Source organism: Gadus chalcogrammus, chromosome 16, assembly GCF_026213295.1.
Source record: "Gadus chalcogrammus isolate NIFS_2021 chromosome 16, NIFS_Gcha_1.0, whole genome shotgun sequence".
In the NCBI taxonomy this organism is placed as follows: domain Eukaryota; kingdom Metazoa; phylum Chordata; class Actinopteri; order Gadiformes; family Gadidae; genus Gadus; species Gadus chalcogrammus.
In genome coordinates, this window is record NC_079427.1 from 913,686 (window position 1) to 933,276 (window position 19,591).

The 19,591-nt window shown below is 49.0% G+C and overlaps 3 protein-coding genes across 3 annotated transcripts; all 3 read left to right on the plus strand.

Annotated features, from left to right (window-relative positions):
• The first annotated feature begins 146 nt into the window (after positions 1-146).
• Positions 147-3,026, plus strand: lipt2 (lipoyl(octanoyl) transferase 2). Its single transcript, XM_056612076.1, has 2 exons — positions 147-749; positions 1,956-3,026. Exons 1-2 carry the CDS (start codon positions 299-301, stop codon positions 2,195-2,197), a joined length of 693 nt encoding a protein of 230 aa, XP_056468051.1. The 5' UTR covers positions 147-298; the 3' UTR covers positions 2,198-3,026.
• A 3,396-nt stretch (positions 3,027-6,422) lies between these two features.
• LOC130406670 (olfactory receptor 2AT4-like) lies at positions 6,423-7,427 on the plus strand. Its single transcript, XM_056612349.1, has one exon. It carries the CDS (start codon positions 6,423-6,425, stop codon positions 7,425-7,427), a length of 1,005 nt encoding a protein of 334 aa, XP_056468324.1.
• Positions 7,428-18,175: 10,748 nt separating this feature from the next.
• On the plus strand, positions 18,176-19,180 carry LOC130406674 (olfactory receptor 2AT4-like). The gene has a single exon (XM_056612358.1). It carries the CDS (start codon positions 18,176-18,178, stop codon positions 19,178-19,180), a length of 1,005 nt encoding a protein of 334 aa, XP_056468333.1.
• The last annotated feature ends 411 nt before the right edge of the window (positions 19,181-19,591 follow it).

The following is a 19,591-nucleotide window of genomic DNA, read 5'->3' on the forward strand; positions in this document are numbered from 1 at the left end:
AACTCTGTCATACGGCCTCTGGATTCAGCTTGGTTGAGGAGGATAACACACGGTTTTAGTGGGACTAAACAAGACAATTCATATCATCTTTGAATAGAATCTTTAAACACTCCCGCCCAGCAGGGGGCGGTAATACACATTACCACAATACTGCAATACTTTCCCGACATAACGAGGAAAAAACAAGCAACAACCGGGACTTGGGGAGTCTGAAGTCTGAGTGAGACCGGCTGACCTCTCCACGTTGACCCACAGAGCGGGTTGGACCGACCGGGGGACCGGGGTCAGACTGCCCGGAATGCAGAGCCCCAGAGCCGCGGTGCAGCTCGTCCAGCTCGGGCGGATCTCCTACTCCCAGGCGCTCCTAGAGCAGCAGCGCTTCGTCCAGCGACACCGTAACCGAGATCCCAGCCGCCCGGCCCCCGACGCCCTGCTGGTGTGCGAACACCCGCCGGTCTACACCATCGGGATCCGCCAGGCCCCTTACCCCGCCGAGGAGGAGCGCAGGCTGGCCCTCCTGGGAGCCGAGTTCTTCCGGACGAACCGAGGCGGGTTGATCACCTTCCATGGGCCGGGCCAGCTGGTCTGCTACCCGGTCCTTGACCTCCGGGGCTTCAGGAAGAGTTTGCGCTGGTACGTCGGTCAGCTGGAGCAGACCGTCATCGGGCTGTGCGGTCAACTGGGCATCGAGGCGTCGACCTCCCCGGACACCGGAGTGTGGGTTGGGGACAACAAGATCTGCGCTATCGGTGCGTAACGACGACCCCTCAGCTGGGTTCAGGGCCACCGGACACATCGCCTCATAGTTCACCAAACAATCAATAAATCTATCAATAGAAAAATAGGGCTATTAATGTACTATTTAGTGATCCGAAAGCCTATTCATTGGCTTGACAGGAGGCTAATGGCACATTTCACTACACACTGTCTAAACGTGTCTCAACTAATGAGACAATAGTTTACTCAAATTAACTGGTTTCAACTCAGGGGCGCCGGTGTTACACAGAATTCTGCGACCCACTGAAATGTGTGACCCCAGGGGGCGCTGTTGCACATTTTCTGCAACATGCACGTGTGCAGTATAACAAAAACATAAATAAAACATAAGATCTCCGGTGGATCTTTCTTTTCTTGATACTGACATTAATTCTAAACAGCATTTTACACAGTTTCCTATAATAGGAAATGCTCAAAGGTAAATCAGCTTAATTTAACACTGACTGTAGCTTTTTATGGGTAAAGAAGCAACGGTGAAGGACCGTAGGCTACTAAACGCCCTATCCATTGTATGGGTCTGTAAAATGCTAATCAAATTAATTTATTAAGCACTTTAATAAAAAGGTAAATGGTTGGGGGGAGATCTTATGTTTCATGTATGTTTTTGTCAAGCCTTTCTACGCTTCAAACTCGTGCATATTGCAGAAAATATGCAACAGCGCCCCCTGGGGTCACACTTTTCGGTGGGTCGCAGAATTCGGTTTAACACCGGAACCTAAGATGCCGCGAGGTCAATGGTCTCCGCCACTTTTTGAGAAAAAAATATGGAGAAAAGGTAGAAGCCTGAAAAGGTTCAAACTGCTAGTTACTAGCAGTCTGGTTCTCCACTCCAGGTTTCTGTTAATCTGGTTTCAACTGTCGTCACTAATCAGGTGTTAATCTAGTGTTAATCTGGTGTTACTAATCAGGTGTAACACTGTGTTCTGTACTCCTGGTCTGTTAATCTGGTTTCAGATCACAATAGTCAGGTGTAAACGCTGTGTTCTGTACTCCTGGTCTGTGTATCTGGTTTAAACTATTACTAATCAGGTTTAAAGGCTGTGTTCTGTACTCCTGGTCTGTGTATCTGGTTTCAACTCTTACTAATCAGGTGTAAATGCTGTGTTCTGTGCTCCTGGTCTGTTAATCTGGTTTAAACTCTTACTGATCAGGTGTAAACGCTGTGTTCTGTGCTCCAGGGATCCATTGTGGCCGCTACATCACATCTCACGGCCTGGCCCTCAACGTCAATACAGATCTGTCGTGGTTCAAACACATTGTTCCCTGCGGCATTGTGGGTAAAGGCGTGACGTCTGTGAGCGAGGAGCTGGGCCGAGCGGTGACGGTGGAGGAGTTGCTGCCCCGCCTGCTGGACTCCTTCTCGGAACACTTTGGTCGTGACGTCACAAGCACCAGAACCCCTCCACCCCCCCCTGGCTGAGGGGGGGGGCGCCCTCTTCTGGCGGACTTTAGAACTATGTCTGTGAATAAAATGTTTCATTTCAAGGGGCAAAAAAGACTAAGTCACTTGTACCTTCACTTCCCGTGTAATATTCATTCACCAACGAATGTTTTTATTTGTTATACACTGAAAAGCCCAACTCATGCTGCATCCTGTTCTGAAAACTAAAGAGTACTATGTTGTCTAATGCAATATAAAAACGATTATAAGCTATTTCTACTATCTCTAAAGAGGGATCTTACACGCAGGAAGTTCGTTAAACACAGCATAAACATGATGTCTTATCAAGTCATATGATGCAGAAAATATTGCTCTCTGTATATGTATATGTTTGATTATATATTCATGCTGTACACATATTCAAGAATGCTTACATTTTTACATGACCGAAGCTCTCAGATAATTCAAACTATATTACCCGGTAGGTGGGATGACTGTCTGGAATCAGATTCTTACTAATCGTTTTGCTTATGCCAAATCCAAAGTCTGCATACGTGAATAAATACAACAAATACAAAACATATAAATATAAAAATCAAGTCTCTGTGGATGGTACCTTGACACCTGCCTTCTGAGTTTTACCGGTCAAGTTTCTCAGGGGCTTTTTTATTACAACAGATCTTTTGAGCGATAATTTTACCATAAAAAGAAGAACCATGTAGACGTTGGACCATGCACCTTAAAATAGGCAAGACTTTATATAGTCTATGGTCCAATTACAAGATATCAATGTTTTCTGTATATTTCCTCTTTCAATAAAGTCCTACTTGTCCCTGGTTCATCATTATTATTATATTGTATATCTATATCTATATCTATATATATGGGGGTCTACTGTCACCAGCCCTCATCAACCTGTATATGAACGGTTTATCTGACCAACGGCTGTGGAACTGGCTGTATGATTGGCAGCACTGTGATATAATGTATGCAGATGATTCGACCATTTTCTCTCCCAGTAGTGCTGGGTTGTTAAATACGTGTACAGAATAAGGTGTCATACATGATGTGCATTATAATTCAAACAAGAGCAGTGTGATGATATGTAGGGCGAAGGGAGATAAGGACCTCCACTTTCCACAATGTTATCTTTCTGGGGAAGAGCTTTGTGTTTGTTATAAAGCCAATACCTCAGGCCCTTTATAACAGATCAAATGTCTGACGATGACAATATTTCTCGTACATTATATGCCCAAGCAAGCTAATATGTTGGCAAGAACATTTCATAAGTGTTTTGATCATGTAAGGATATGTCTCTACTCTAGAGCTTATTGCACTCTCCTTTATACTGCCCCCTTATGGGGTAAGCTCAAAAAATCAAGTATGACAGACATCAGGTTGCTTACAATGATTGCCTTAGGATCTTTCTTAAAGAGCCAAGATGGAGCAGTGAGAGTGAGCTACTTGTGAATGCAGGAGTTAACACCTTACAAGCTTCATTGAGACACCATATATGTACAGATTTATCGGTCGCTTGAATGACTGAAAGAATTTAATTATAATGCTGCTGTCGAACCCAAGTTATAGTGCAGTATGCTATCATACCTTTGGAGACATTGGTATAAATGCCTTTTATCATTTATGTTTTTATTCTAATGCATATGTGTGTTGTCTATTTTTTGTCTTTTAAAGTGGACCTTGAGTCTAATAATACAAGTTGATGATGATGATGATACATAAATATTATATATATATATATATATATATATATATATATATATATATATATATACACACAGGTGCATCTCAATGAATTATAATATTGTGGAAATGTTAATTTAAATAATTCAATTAAAAAAGGGAAACTTATATTATAGAGATTCATTGCACCCATAGTGAAATACTTCAAGCCTTTATGTATTTTAATCTTGATGATTATGGCTTACAGCTCATGAAAACCCAAAACTCTGTATCAAGATTAATACAAACAAAGGCTTGAAATATTTAGGGAATACGGATGCAAATTAGCAGCTCTGCTATAAACCGGCATGTTTACAAAGATGTTTGAACATCAATGTTCATTAATGTGCACTGTCCCTATTAAAAAATAAAGCATTTATTTCACTTTTGGTTGAATGAATCTACATAGAATATACAATATTGAAATTAATTTACTTTTCCACAATATTCTAATTAATTGAGATGCACCTCTGTAGGCCTATATATATATACACATATATATACTTATATCGTTGTTGGATGAAGATATGTTGCAGCTTTTAGATGATATAATAATAACAACTTTATTGGTTCTGTATTAATTGCAGCAGGACGAGAGGTTTGTTATGAGTCCGATGTAAACGTCCGGGTAATGACCTCGTTAGCATGATGCAAGGAGTCGTCCCCGAGGCGTGGTGTTAGCGGGTCGAAGGGTCCCAGCGGGCTGGAGGGTCTCAGCGGGCCGGACTACCGGACTGGGGGCCACCTGGAGGGGCGACACCTGGAAGCCAATTAGCCGGTGCGCTCCCACGTGTGGAGGAGGACCTCCGGAGTGGTTTGGCTTCAGCGTCTCCTTGCCGACGGTGGGGATGACCGTCCTCAGGAGTGACCAGCGGAACAACAGCGTCAGCAAGGGGATGCTTGTTATGTTGCTTTAACCAGCAGTTACTCTGTGGACACTCTGGGTGTGAAAGGTTAATGAGGTCAAACGGACGGCGAGGATGAGACGTTTGAAACATTCAGTCTCTAGAGAAGACAACAGTATTAGGGCCAGACCTGAGAGCCTCACAGCCTTCTCTGGTTCATCATTACAAAATAACATCATAATATAGATATATTATAATGTAATAATGTGCATATCATAATATCACATCATAACATATACATATCATAATATATATATAATAATATATCAAGAATATAATATAAATATTTCATAATCTACATGCATACATTATATACCATAGATACCGTGCCATACGGTATCTACTTATCATACAACCTATACAATAAACAAGAACTTTTTATTCTATGTACCTAAAATATCTATTTATTTACAGGATTCATTAAAAAATTGTCAAAGTATGAAAGTGAAGTGAAAAGACCTGAAAAAGGAGTTTAGAACTACGAGGATCAGTACATCGCAGGCTGTAGGAAGAGCTTCAAGGTCCCTGCTGGAGAAGTTTGACCTGACGACCCCGCAGTCATCATGAGCTCCCCGGGACAGCTGGGGCCAGGAAGAGGTTCCACCGGAGAACCCCTCAGGCACTACATCAGAGAACCCTGGAGAACCCTGGTTCACTACATCAGAGAACCCTGGAGAACCCTGGTTCACTACATCAGATAACCCTGGAGAACCCTGGTTCACTACATCAGAGAACCCTGGAGAACCCTGGTTCACTACATCAGAGAACCCTGGAGAACCCTGGTTCACTACATCAGAGAACCCTGGAGAACCCTGGTTCACTACATCAGAGAACCCTGGTGAACCCTGGTTCAATTACCAGAGAACCCTGGTTCTCTGATGTAGGGAGGCCACAAGGAGGTCTTGGCCTCTCCTCCTCCTTCACTCCCTCATGAGGCCTCAAGGAGATCTGGGCCTCTCCTCCTCCTCCTTCACCTCCTCATGAGGCCTAAAGGAGGTCTTGGCCTCTCCTCTTCCTCCTTCACCTCCTCATAAGGCCAAAAGGAGGTCTTGGCCTCTCCTCTTCCTCCTTCACCTCCTCATGAGGCCTAAAGGAGGTCTTGGCCTCTCCTCTTCCTCCTTCACCTCCTCATAAGGCCTAAAGGAGGTCTTGGCCTCTCCTCTTCCTCCTTCACCTCCTCATGAGGCCTAAAGGAGGTCTTGGCCTCTCCTCTTCCTCCTTCACCTCCTCATGGGGCCTAAAGGAGGTCTTGGCCTCTCCTCTTCCTCCTTCACCTCCTCATAAGGCCTAAAGGAGGTCTGGGCCACCTTAGGGATTGGTTTGGATAGGTATGTCACGTGACAAGTTCTTATTGGCTATGGGCAAGTCATGGGACATTAGGATCACAATAAAAGATGAGAAGATGATGCCACTCAACCCAGGACAGACAGAGAGACAGAAAAGCAGAGAGTAGACAGACAGACAGTGAGCAGACAGACTGACAGACAGACAGCTCCTACTCCTTTAAATGTCCAAAGTGTTTCTTATGTTGCCCACGTAGAGCAGCATGGCATTAGTCTCAGGTGTTGGACCCTCAGGGCTTTTACTGATGCAGTGATTGGTTTGTACTCCTCATCAGCATGAACCAGAGCTTCCTCTATACGGCGCTGTCTCTGACTGCCTACAGCCCCCCAGGCCTGCTGAACTATGTCTTCTTCGTGCTCTGCCTGCTCCTGTATGTGTTGACTCTGTGTGCTAATGTTCTTCTGATTGCTCTGATCCTCAGTGACCCCAACCTCCTCAAGCCCATGTACACCTTCCTGCTGCACCTGGCTCTCAATGGCATCGTGGGCTCGTGCGCTGTGTGTCCCAAGGTGATGCAGAGCCTGCTGTCCCGCGATCCCTTCATGTCCTACGGGGGCTGTCTGCTGCAGGTGCTCTTCGTCAATGTGTATGGGTCCTGTGCCTACGCCATCCTGGCGGTGATGGCTTACGACCGCTACATCTCCATCTGCAAGCCGCTGCAGTACCACACCATCATCACCCCCGGCCGGGTCCGGGGGCTGCTGGCCGCCGCCTACCTGTTCCCCGTGGGGCTGACGGCGGTGCAGGTGTACCTCACGTCTCAGCTGCCCCTCTGCCGCTTCGCCGTCAACAAGATGTTCTGTGACAACCTGGTGGTGGTGAAGCTGGCGTGCTTCAGAAGAGACCTGGACAACGTGTACGGCCTGTTCATCGTCTGCAGCCTGGTGCTGTTCCCCTTGGTCTGCGTGCTGCTCTCCTACATGCAGATCTTATCCGTCAGCTGGAGGGCCTCCAAGGCCTCGCAGCGGAAAGCCCTGAGCACCTGTGCTCCTCACCTCATCATCTTCATCAACTTCTCCACCATCATCTTCTACTCTGTGCTGTACAACCGGAGGGACAGCGTGTCGGTGCTGGGGAACTTCCTGAACTCCACCCTGTTCGCCCTGCTGCCCCCCCTCTTCCACCCCCTGGTGTACGGTCTCAGGACCAAGGAGATCCAGCGCTCCATCCAGAAGCTGCTCCTCGCCGCCCCGCCCCGCCCCGGCCCGGCGCTGCCTCACCTACGGGTCGTACCTGTCGACCGGAGTCCGCATCCGGCCTCACGGCGGCTGGGGAGCTGACCAATCAGCTGAACCCTGGTTCATACCTCAAGTCTTATAATGACGTCTGGTTCTGTTCCACAAGGGTCCTTTATTGGCTTTTGTACAATAATCTGTTTATTATATGGAAGTATTTAGTTTATTTCAATCGTGGCTGGTAGTGTGGGTTTTATTCAGATTGTGTTGTTCAGACCCCCCTGTTTCCTGTACAGCTGAAACCCCTTCCTGTGCAGCACGTTTCTTGTTGTGTTGGCTGGAACCACTGTGTTGCTCCACTGGTCCAGAAGTGCTGCTGAAAGCACCTCATTAAACACGACAGTCTGAGCTCTGTGTTGTGGCGTCAGGCTGAGAGTGGTCTCACAAACATGAGGGAGAAACGCCAGCTACAGGGGTGACATCTTCCTATGAAATCATCATCATGTTCTCTAAACACCGGGTGACCATGGTAACCCCTCCATAGGGAGGAGCTAGGAACAATAACACCGTAGATGACATTAGGACACATACACACACTACAGAGTACATGATAAGCCTGTATGTAATGCTCTTGAATTGTGGCCTATTCTTTTTTATTTCTAGAAACGAAAAATAAATACATAAAATTCACTATACATCTATATATATAGACCAAAATATTATTAATTATTATAATCTCATAGCTAGTTGAGTGCTGCAAGCAGCGCTCAATATTTTTTTTATTCTTAGGCTTTATTCTTTCTTTCTTTCTTTTTTTATTATTCTCTACAACATTTGGTTTCCTACTCCTTCCACAGCTTTTCACCTATAGACTCCATTCGACTTTTACAATGTTCATATTTCCTCTGATTCTTGTGCAACTACTTTCCTAAATAAAATATCTTAGAGCTTTTTAAATATCCAACTCCTAATACCTTACATTTTTATAATGGAAGTCAATGAGAGGATGGCGAAGCCGTCAGCCAATTCTCAGACACTTCAAGGCGTAGACCATGAGGCCGCTGCACAGATGTCGTCAGCTGGCACTCCCCTGAGGGCAGCCCAGGACGTTGCCATACTTCTGGTTGAATGAGCCCTTATACCAGGCGGGACATGCATCCCGCTTGCTCTGTAGGCATGGGAAATAACGTCTACCAACCAATGGGACGGCCTCTGCTTCGAAAGAGGTATGCCCCTCTTTGCTGCCCCGTAGCAGACGAAAAGTTGGGAGTGTGCTCCCCTTCGTGGCTGTGTATGGGTCAGGTAAGCTCTCAAGGCCCTCACTGGGTACAAAGTGAGCAACCTCTCCTGCTCTGCCTGTGAGGCAGAGGCGGGCTGAAACGCATCCACCTCCAAAACCTGATTGATGGACTGCCTATTAACAACCTTTGGCAGAAAAGGCCGGATTTGGCCACAGTGAAACACTGGTGCCACCTTCCCTCCACCTGAGGCAATCGTCACTGACAGAGAGGGCACACAGCTCCCCAACCCGTCTTGCTGAGCAGAGGGCTAAAAGAAATGCTGTTTTAAGTGATGAAGAGCGTAGATCGGCATCCGCAATCGGCTCGTACGGAGCTTCAGTGAGTGATGCTAAAACCATCGGGAGGTCCCAGCCTGGTGCCCGTAGGGTACGGGCTGGGCGCAAACGGCGTGCTCCCTTCAAGAACTGGCCCACCAAGGGATGCCTCCCGAGAGGCCCGTTGTTCATGCCCTGGTGGAAAGCAGAAATGGTGAAGCGTAGACTTTCACCGTACTAACCGCCTTGCCTTGGTCCAGCTGGGACTGCAAGAAACGCAGCACGGGAGGCACAGGGCAAGCCGCTGCTGGCTCAATATCCATACTCTGGAACCAGCCTGAGAAAATTCTCCATCTGAGCGCATAGCTGGCTCTCGTAGATGGAGCCCTAGCGTTGTTGAGTGTCTCCTGAACAGACGCATCTAAACGCTCAGTGACGGGCTCTGTACTGGCCAAACCCAAAGGCGCAGGGCGACCGGGTTCTGATGCCATATCTGCCCACCTGCTTGTAGAATAGAGAATAGAATAGAAAGCTTTATTGTCATTGTACAAGTACAACGAAATGCAATGAGCAGCTCCATACATGCATACATGTAATCGAATATAAATATATAATAATTACAAAAGCAATATATAATATAAATAAATAAAAATTTAAAATACACAGTAAAACTTAAATACACCGTAAAGACTACCAACAGACAAAAAAAAAACGTCAGTGCAGAACTGAGTTCAGTATGGTGACAGCTTTAGGAAAGAAGCTGTTCCTGAGTCTATTTGTTCTGGCATATATGGACCTGAAGCGCCTGCCAGAGGGCAACAGGTTGAAGAGATGGTAGCCGGGGTGGGGGTGTCCTTCAGGATGCCTCTGGCCCTGCTGAGACAGCGGGAGCCGTAGATGGTGCTTAAGGAAGGCAGAGGGCAGCCAGTGACTGCCTCTGCAGTCTCTTCCTGTTGGCCTCCGTGCAGCCTGAGTGCCACACTGACACAGCGTGGGTCAGCAGGCTCTCAACGGTGGAACGGTGGAAGGTCACCAGCGGCTGTGTGTTTAGATGCTCCCTCCTGAGCGCCCTCAGAAAGTGTAGCCGCTGCTGGGCCTTCTTGACCAGCGCTGAGGTGTTGACCGACCAGGAGAGATCAGCAGAGATGTGGACTCCGAGGAATTAGAATGACTGCACTCGCTCCACACCTTCACCGTTGATATACAGGGGGGCAGGGGGGGCTCTGTTCCGTCGGAAGTCCAGGATGAGTTCCTTGGTCTTGGTGGTGTTCAGTGCCAGGTTGCTAGAAACACACCCCTCACCAAGTTTCAGGACCTCATCTCTGTAGGCCGCCTCGTTTCCCCCTGTTATAAGGCCCACCACCGTTGTGTCATCAGCAAATTTAACAAAGATGTTATCTGGGTGGGTGGGACTGCAGTCTGATGTGTAGAGGGAGTATAGTAGTGGGCTCAGCACACAGCCCTGGGGAGAGCCAGTGCTGAGAGTCCGGGAGGAGGAGAGGTGAGGACCCAGTTTCACCGTTTCACGGTTGACCAGAAAGTCTTTAATCCAGGAGCAGTTGGGTGGTGGGAGCCCCAGGTTGATTAACTTGGGGATCAGAATGTCTGCCATTATGGTGTTGAAAGCTGAGCTGAAATCAATGAAGAGCATCCTGACGTAGCTTCCCTCTTTCTCCAGGTGACTCAGCGCTGAGTGGAGAGCGATGGCTATTGCGTTGTCGGTGGATCTGTTAGTCCGGTATGCAAACTGGTGTGTGTCCAGGGTGGGGGGGAGACAGGCTTTGATGTGTCTCAAAACCAGTTTCTCAAAGCACTTGGTGATGACTGGGGTGAGTGCTACGGGGCGGAAGTCATTGAGGCTGGTAGTGGGTGACTTTTTAGGGATTGGGATGATTGTGGCAGATTTCAAGCAGGATGGGATTACAGCTTGTTCCAGAGACAGGTTGAAAATGTCAGTGAAGACCTGTGATAGCTGGTTGGCACATGCCTTGAGCACCTTCCCTGGTACTCCATCTGGGCCTGCAGCCTTCCTGGGGTTAACTGCACTGAGCACCCGCCTCACGTCCTGTACCTCAAGAGTGAGTTGGGGGGTGCTGGAGGCTGATGGGGGTTGTAGTGGTGGTTGGAGTGATGTGGCTGAGTGCTGTGTGGAAGACTCAAAGCGGGCAAAGAAGCTGTTCAGCTCCTCTGCCAATGCCGCATCTGAGTCCCCGGGTGTCACAGCACAGCCTCTGTAATTGGTGATGGTCTGTATGCTCTGCTACACCTGCCGGGGGTTGTTGAGCTGTTCCTCTACCTCCTCTTGAATTCTACTTTGGCCCACCTAATGCCTCTCCTCAGGTCGGCGCGAGCGGCGCTGTACAATGCTCTGTCACCTGATCTGAAGGATGAGTCACGGGCCTAGAGGAGCGTGCGGACCTGGCTTGTCATCCATGGTTTCTGGTTTGGGAACACCCGGATGCACTTTTCCACAGTGACATTCCCAATGCAGTACTTGATGTAAGACAGTACTGTGTCTACGAATGTAGCCAGGTCTTCATGGTAGAAGGCTTCCCACTGTGTTTGTTCAAAGCAGTCCTGCAGTCGGGGGAGGGCATCCTCAGGCCAGGTGGTAATGGTCTTCTTTGTGGGCTTTGTTTGTCGACAGAGGGGGGTGTATGCGGGGGTGAGGAGCAGTGAGAGGTGGTCTGACCGGCCCAGGTGGGGGAGGGGTACGGCTCTGTATGCACGCTTGATGTTGGAATACACATTATCCAGTGTTTTCTCCTCTTGTTGGGCATTTTACAAATTTATAGAATTTTGGTAGAACAGTCTTGAGATTTGCTTTATTGAAGTCCCCTGCAATAATGTGGGCACCATTGGGGTGGGCGCGCTGGTGGTTATTGATGGCATTATGCAGCAGAGAGAGGGCCGTGTTTACATTAGCTTCCGATGGTATGTAGACTGCAGTGACGACAACAGCCGCTAGTTCTCTAGGTAGAAAAAAGGGTTTGCATCTCACTGACATGAACTCCAGGTCAGGAGAACAGTGTTTGTCCAGAATAGTGCTGTTGTTACGCCAACCTTCATTCACGTAGATGCAGAGCCCTCCTCCTCTGTTCTTTCCGGAGTCACTGTTCCTATCGCATCCGTGTAGCGCGCATCCTGCTAGTTGCACCGTGGCATCAGGGATTTGTGTATGTAGCCATGTCTCTGTGAGCATGCAGCATTCGCGGACATAGCGATTTCCAGCCAGCTGTATTTCCAAATCGTCCGTTTTGTTTACCAGGGATCTGGCGTTTGTAAGGTAGAGGCTCGGCAGTGGACGTTTGAGAGGCTGTTTCCTTAGCCTATTCAGTAGCCCAGCCCTGCAGCCCCGTCTTTGTTTTCTCTCACGTCGCCGTCTGCGTCGCCTGCCAGACCCGATAACAATCCACGGAGATCCCGCTGGTCTTGCTATCGCTTCAGGAATGTTGTGAGTGCGATGAAAGTCACTGGAGATGGTCATCTTCTCCATAAACTTCAGTTGGAAACCGATATCCAGTAAATCCAGACGACTGTAGTGTTTAGTAGAGAAAGTAACCGCTGCGTGCGCCGCCATGGCAACCAATTTGCAACAATTTGCAACTGATTAACCGAAAACCGAAAAGACAAATGTGATAAATGTGACAAACCGACGGGTGCCCTGCAAAGGTCCGCTCCAGAAACAGATATTCAGTAAGTCCAGACGACTGTAGCGTTTAGTAGAAAAAGTAAACGAACGAACAACACACGAAAAAAAAACACAAAAAAGGCACAAGTAGGGAGAGCTGTGAGCCGCTGCGTCTGTGCGCGCCGCCATGGCAACAATTACCATTACAATTGTGCCAGCAGGTCTTCCCTGCTTGGCAACTGCCATGGCTGACCCTGCAGTAGCTGGAGCAGATCTGAAAACCAGGGTTTCGCTGGCCAACGTGGGGCAATCAGCAGGACTGTGTGTTGGCCCTCCTTGATCCTCTGCAGAACCTGAGGGATGAGAGGGATCGGAGGAAAAGTGTACAACAAGCCTGTCGGCCACTCTTGCGATAGAGCATCCAGGCCCAAACTGCCCCCCTGCCCCCTGAGAGAGGAGCACTCTGGGCAGTGGGTTGTTTCCGCTGTTGAAAACAGATCCACTTGCGCAACCTCGTAGCGTATCCAGGTCTGTTTGACAATGTCTGTGTGCAGTCTCCACTCTCCCGGGAGCGGTCCCGTCCTGGAGGGCATGTCGGCCGCACTGTTTGCTATGCCCGGAATGTGCACAGCCCTTATTGAGGCAAGTCGAGGCCATGCCCACGTCAGTAGTTCCTCCGCCACCTGGAGGCATCTCTGGGACTTTGTCCCCCCCTGGTGTTTGACATGATACACCTCTGAGGTGTTGTCCGATCTCACCAGAACGTGGTTGCGCTGTATCGCTGGCAGGAATCGCTGAAGGGCGAGGTGAATGGCCTTCAGTTCGAGGACATTTATATGCTCTGACGTCCATGGAGGTTGCCAAATGCCCCTTACCGAACGTCCTTCCCAGACAGCCCCCCACCCTGTTAGGGATGCATCTGTCGAGATGACCTGTCTCCTGTGTTGAAGACCCCCCAGGGGGACACCTCTGAGCAGGAACTCCCTGTTCCTCCAAGGATGCAGGGCCCGAATGCAAGCTCGAGAAAACACGCAGCTTGACCTGCCTGTCGTCTCTTGGGTGGAGTTGGAAAGCATTGAACCAGCACTGGAAGGGCCGAGACCTCAGCAGACCAAGTGGAGCTACTACAGCTGCTGCAGCCATCAAGCCCAGCAGTCTCTTGGCTCTGTTGGCGGTAACCAGCTTGCCCAGCCGAAAATGACTCAGGGTCTCGATCAAGCAAGCTGCCGACTGCAGCCTGCATTCAACTGGGGCCACTTCGAGGCCATGCCCCAACTGGACGTGAGCATCCTGGTGTAGTCCCCCCCCCACTATAGAAAGTGGGGGGCTAGTGTGCGAGACGCCCTCCCAAACACCACCCTGAGAGACTGGGTCCGGTGTGGGGGGCTGGAGGCCCAGGATGTTAGCGGCGCTCAGCACCCTGGACCTCAGAGAGCTAACGGGCATCTCCCCCACCCCTGTGGACTCGGCCAGCTCCACCTGTTGTGTCCTCCGTGGCCTGTGATGCCAGCAGAGATAACACATCATTGGCCTCGTCCTCTCGCTCATCCTGGCTGTCAGGCCTGCGTCAGGGTAAACCCTCCTGGCCTGATGGTAGGGATGGCGGACCTCTTTGCTCTTCCAGCCTGCCTAGCCTCTCTGTTAGTGCTTGCAGGACTGTGAGGATATGACGTGACTCTGCGCTACCGCCCCATGGTGCCTCAGCCGGGGCGGGGTGCTTCCCCGGCCTCGGGTCTCTTCTTCGTCAGACCTACGGGGAGACTCATACTACCGATCTCTTGAATGTCTGCGCGTGTGCTTATGCCCAAGCCCTCCTGCGCGTGACCGCGTACCTGGTCGGCACGGCGAAGTCGCTCCCCCCTGGACAGGTCAACTGCTGCTGGGGTTGTCTACGTCCTGCAGCACGTGGACGGCCCCCACTCAATCAGTGCACTTCCTGTGCCCATCGTCAGCGCTCATCGCCGCTCTGCAGATCTGCCGTGGTGTGGGGCCATTCTGGCAAATTGCACTTCCCCGAACACCGAATAACCAGCACGCTCTGGTAGCCGGCACGGGCACGAGAACACACCTGACCCGGCTCACACTTACCCCAGCGGCTGCAGACAGCGGCTATAGGGCGCAGTTGGATTAAGCACTTCTACAGACGCAAAGTCAGGAGTACATCTTGGTGGCCGGCAAGGGCGCGCGTACTTACCTGACCCGGCTCACACTCCCCCCTGCGGCTGCGAACAGCGGCTTTAGGGTTCTGTTTGTTTACCTACACTGACTACCCAGATGAAGACAGCAATTGGCTGAATAATGACAATGCACACTTATTGCTAATTCAGTAAGCATACACTAATTCAGTACACCAAAATTCTAAATAACTATATGTTTTTAAACAATAATCTCCACTCTTCCTGGCTACTTACCTATAAATGCCAGTAGAGAAGCTAACCACAAATCAAAAGTATATGACACGATATTGTGCCTACAACAATACAAATTATAGTGGCTTTTAAATAAGATTTAAATAAGGGAGACTTCACTCTGGGAGTTTTTAACTCAAACAATATACTACCGGCAACAAACAATCTGCCCGTAGTGCAAAGGTGGCCTGCAGGCACGCATGAACGCGTCGCGAAGGCTCGCCTTGTGTCAGCAACTAAAAAGCACAGTGGCCCGCACCAGTTCGCGGACGCAACCTAGCGGGCTCACACAAACCACACAGCTGCGGACAGCTGGCTAGGGTGCGCTAGTGCTCTACCAAACAATCTAAAAAGACAATTTACAGTCCAACGTTAAGTGTTCTGCACGTTAACGCAAGAGAGTTAACTACACAGTCCACACTGATCCACATGGACCCAACGGCGCCTGTACCCGTGGGTTACGATCTTGTGGCTGTGTGCTATAGCTCTGAAAAATAGATCAACGTCTTACCTGGTCCGGTGAGGCGATCAATGTAAAGAGGAGGAACCGGTAGCAATCCATGCTATTTACAAGCGTGGGACGTTCTGCTTCCGGTGTTGATGGGCATGACGATTTTGACATATCGTTTCGGTGATAGGCAGAACGATGTACTCATTCCTTTTTAGACCGTAGTGACGGCCAGAGTGAGGTCGATACAGATCAGGTTTTCAGTACTTTTCCAAGTTACTACCACACACACACACACACACACACACACACACACACACACACACACACACACACACACACACACACACACACACACACACACACACACACACACACACACACACACACAAATACACACTGCTCAGCTATGTTATTGTTTATCTCAAATGTATTCAAACTTCGTCACTTTAGGTATTTATTTAATTCTTCACTTTATTTATTTCCATCCATTTTATATTGTGTTTATTATGTGCATGTTTACAGTGTTGCGTCAATTTCCACTTTTGAACTCTGTTAGAATCTTTTCACTTGATTCAAGGCATTCAACATTACATTGCGTCTTAAACTATGTGGCCTTACTAAAACATATTTTCAACCTTACCTTGCACTACAGCACTCACCACATTTTCTGCAAGAAATGCATTTTCTAGTTCTATTCTCTGTTTATAAGTATTCAAAATTTCAATTTCTGCATACATTTCTGCATGAACAATTATTTTAATCTACAATCATCACCACACAACATCAGGGAACCCCGGTTCACTACTTCAGAGAAGCCTGGTTCACTACATCGGCGAACCCTGGTTCACCACTACATCAGAGAACCCTAGAGAACCCTGGTTCAATGATCGGCGAACCCTGGTTCACCTCATCAGATAACCCTGGTTCAATGATCGGAGAACCCTGGTTCCCCTCGTTAGAGAACCCTGGTTCCCCTCGTTAGAGAACCCTGGTTCCCCTCGTTAGAGAACCCTGGTTCACCTCATCAGAGAACCCTGGTTCACCTCATCAGATAACCCTGGTTCAATGATCGGAGAACCCTGGTTCTCCTCGTTAGAGAACCCTGGTTCACCTCATCAGAGAACCCTGGTACACCTCATCAGGGAACCCTGGTTCAATGATCGGGGAACCCTGGTTCACCTCATCAGAGAACCCTGATTCCCCACCCTAGGGTACCCTACAGACTCCTGACCCAGAGAGCCCTGACTAAAACCTCTAGTCCTCTGAGAGGCTGGCTGCTGCCCACCTGAAGGACATCCCAGAACCTCTGCTAGACCCCATGTAGTTTCGTTATCAAGACAACAAATGGTTGCCATGGTTCCACTACACTACGTCCAACAACATGTTAGTCCGGCATAAACTACTGCACAGCACAAATCAAGCTCTCCGAACTCTCTAAAATCACTAAATCAAATCCTTGCATGTATTAACTATTTGGCCAATAAAAGCTGAATCTGATGGTATATACCAGTCATACTCAAGTAGCGGCCCGCGGGCCTTTTGTGGCCCTCGAGCTGTTTTGAAAAGTTTTTTTAATTATAAAAAAATAAAATAATAATAATAATCGTGCTGGGCGCTCTTATTTTGAAACCGCGCGCCGCGATCTCAATACGAGGCTGGGGGTTGCAACGATAAACAGATAGCACTCCAGCCCACAGACCGCTCCAGCCCTCCCAAACTCGAGGCAGACAGTCCATCTCAGCAGCAGTCAAGGCCGATTTAGGGTCGTTTTAGACGCAGAGACGTAAGCACTTAATTTACACAAGGGACTTGTTTTAGACAAGTTTTGATTTACGGTTCCTTTAAGGTTCCTTAAGGATTGCGCGTGTTGCAAGGGGATTCTCCGCCAGAACAGTAGGGGGAGCAACGAACGAATCTGTGGGCGTGGAAGTGGAAATCGCTGGCTTGTTTATATTTATAATTATCATAATTCGTTCTTGTGTTTTCTTCTTCTCCTTCTTCAAAATTCTTCATTCGCTTCTGTCACAGCCTTTTAAAAATGGCGCTATTATGCTGTAAAACCGGAAATGTGAGACTCCTGAAAGGATGTGGTTAGCTGGCCAATCACAGTCTTTGCGAGCTGCGTAGGGCCGTAGTGTTTCAGTCGCATAGTCAGGAATTTTGGCCGACGCACTTAAGCACGTAAGGGGGGATATTTTACCGCGCAAGGGGGGGTTATGTATCTTACGTGCTTACGCGTTAGGTCTAAAACAGAGCATATATCGGCCTCAGTCACACGTATACCGACCGGCCCCTTGCGTCACTGAAAACAAAAATTTGTGGCCCCTCATCATTTCTACTTGAGTACCCCTGGTATATACCATTTAGCAGAACTCCAAAACGGTTCTGTGCACTGTGTTCATATGTACAATTTTATCCTTTTATCCTACAGATATTGATTGGGTTGATCGGGTTGATTTGCCTTCACTTCATCAATAGTCCTAAAGGAGGTCTGGGCCACTTTAGGCATTAGGGATTTGTTTGGCTATGTATGTCACATGACCAGCTCTTATTGGCTAAGGGCAAGTAATGTGTATTATGATCAAACTATAAGAAGAGTAGATAATGCCACACAACCCAGGACAGACAGACAAACAGAGTAGACAGACAGACAGTGAGCAGACAGACTGACAGACAGACAGCTCCTACTCCTTTAAATGTCCAAAGTGTTTCTTATGTTGCCCACGTAGAGCAGCATGGCATTAGTCTCAGGTGTTGGACCCTCAGGGCTTTTACTGATGCAGTGATTGGTTTGTACTCCTCATCAGCATGAACCAGAGCTTCCTCTATACGGCGCTGTCTCTGACTGCCTACAGCCCCCCAGGCCTGCTGAACTATGTCTTCTTCGTGCTCTGCCTGCTCCTGTATGTGCTGACCCTGTGTGCTAATGTTCTTCTGATTGCTCTGATCCTCAGTGACCCCAACCTCCACAAGCCCATGTACACCTTCCTGCTGCACCTGGCTCTCAATGGCATCGTGGGCTCGTGCGCTGTGTGTCCCAAGGTGATGCAGAGCCTGCTGTCCCGCGATCCCTTCATGTCCTACGGGGGCTGTCTGCTGCAGGTGCTCTTCGTCAATGTGTATACATTGTGTGCCTACGCCATCCTGGCGGTGATGGCTTACGACCGCTACATCTCCATCTGCAAGCCGCTGCAGTACCACACCATCATCACCCCCGGCCGGGTCCGGGGGCTGCTGGCCGCCGCCTACCTGTTCCCCGTGGGGCTGACGGCGGTGCAGGTGTACCTCACGTCTCAGCTGCCCCTCTGCCGCTTCGCCGTCAACAAGATGTTCTGTGACAACCTGGTGGTGGTGAAGCTGGCGTGCTTCAGAAGAGACCTGGACAACGTGTACGGCCTGTTCATCGTCTGCAGCCTGGTGCTGTTCCCCTTTGTCTGCGTGCTGCTCTCCTACATGCAGATCTTATCCATCAGCTGGAGGGCCTCCAAGGCCTCGCAGCGGAAAGCCCTGAGCACCTGTGCTCCTCACCTCATCATCTTCATCAACTTCTCCACCATCATCTTCTACTCTGTGCTGTACAACCGGAGGGACAGCGTGTCGGTGCTGGGGAACTTCCTGAACTCCACCCTGTTCGCCCTGCTGCCCCCCCTCTTCCACCCCCTGGTGTATGGTCTCAGGACCAAGGAGATCCAGCGCTCCATCCAGAAGCTGCTCCTCGCCGCCCCGCCCCGCCCCGGCCCGGCGCTGCCTCACCTACGGGTCGTACCTGTCGACCGGAGTCCGCATCCGGCCTCACGGCGGCTGGGGAGCTGACCAATCAGCTGAACCCTGGTTCATACCTCAAGTCTTATAATGACGTCTGGTTCTGTTCCACAAGGGTCCTTTATTGGCTGTTGTACAATAATCTGTTTATTATATGGAAGTATTTAGTTTATTTCAATCGTGGCTGGTAGTGTGGGTTTTATTCAGATTGTGTTGTTCAGACCCCCCTGTTTCCTGTACACCTGAAACCCCTTCCTGTGCAGCACGTTTCTTGTTGTGTTGGCTGGAACCACTGTGTTGCTCCACTGGTCCAGAAGTGCTGCTGAAAGCACCTCATTAAACACGACAGTCTGAGCTCTGTGTTGTGGCATCAGGCTGAGAGTGGTCTCACAAACATGAGGGAGAAACGCCAGCTACAGGGGTGACATCTTCCTATGAAATCATCATCATGTTCTCTAAACA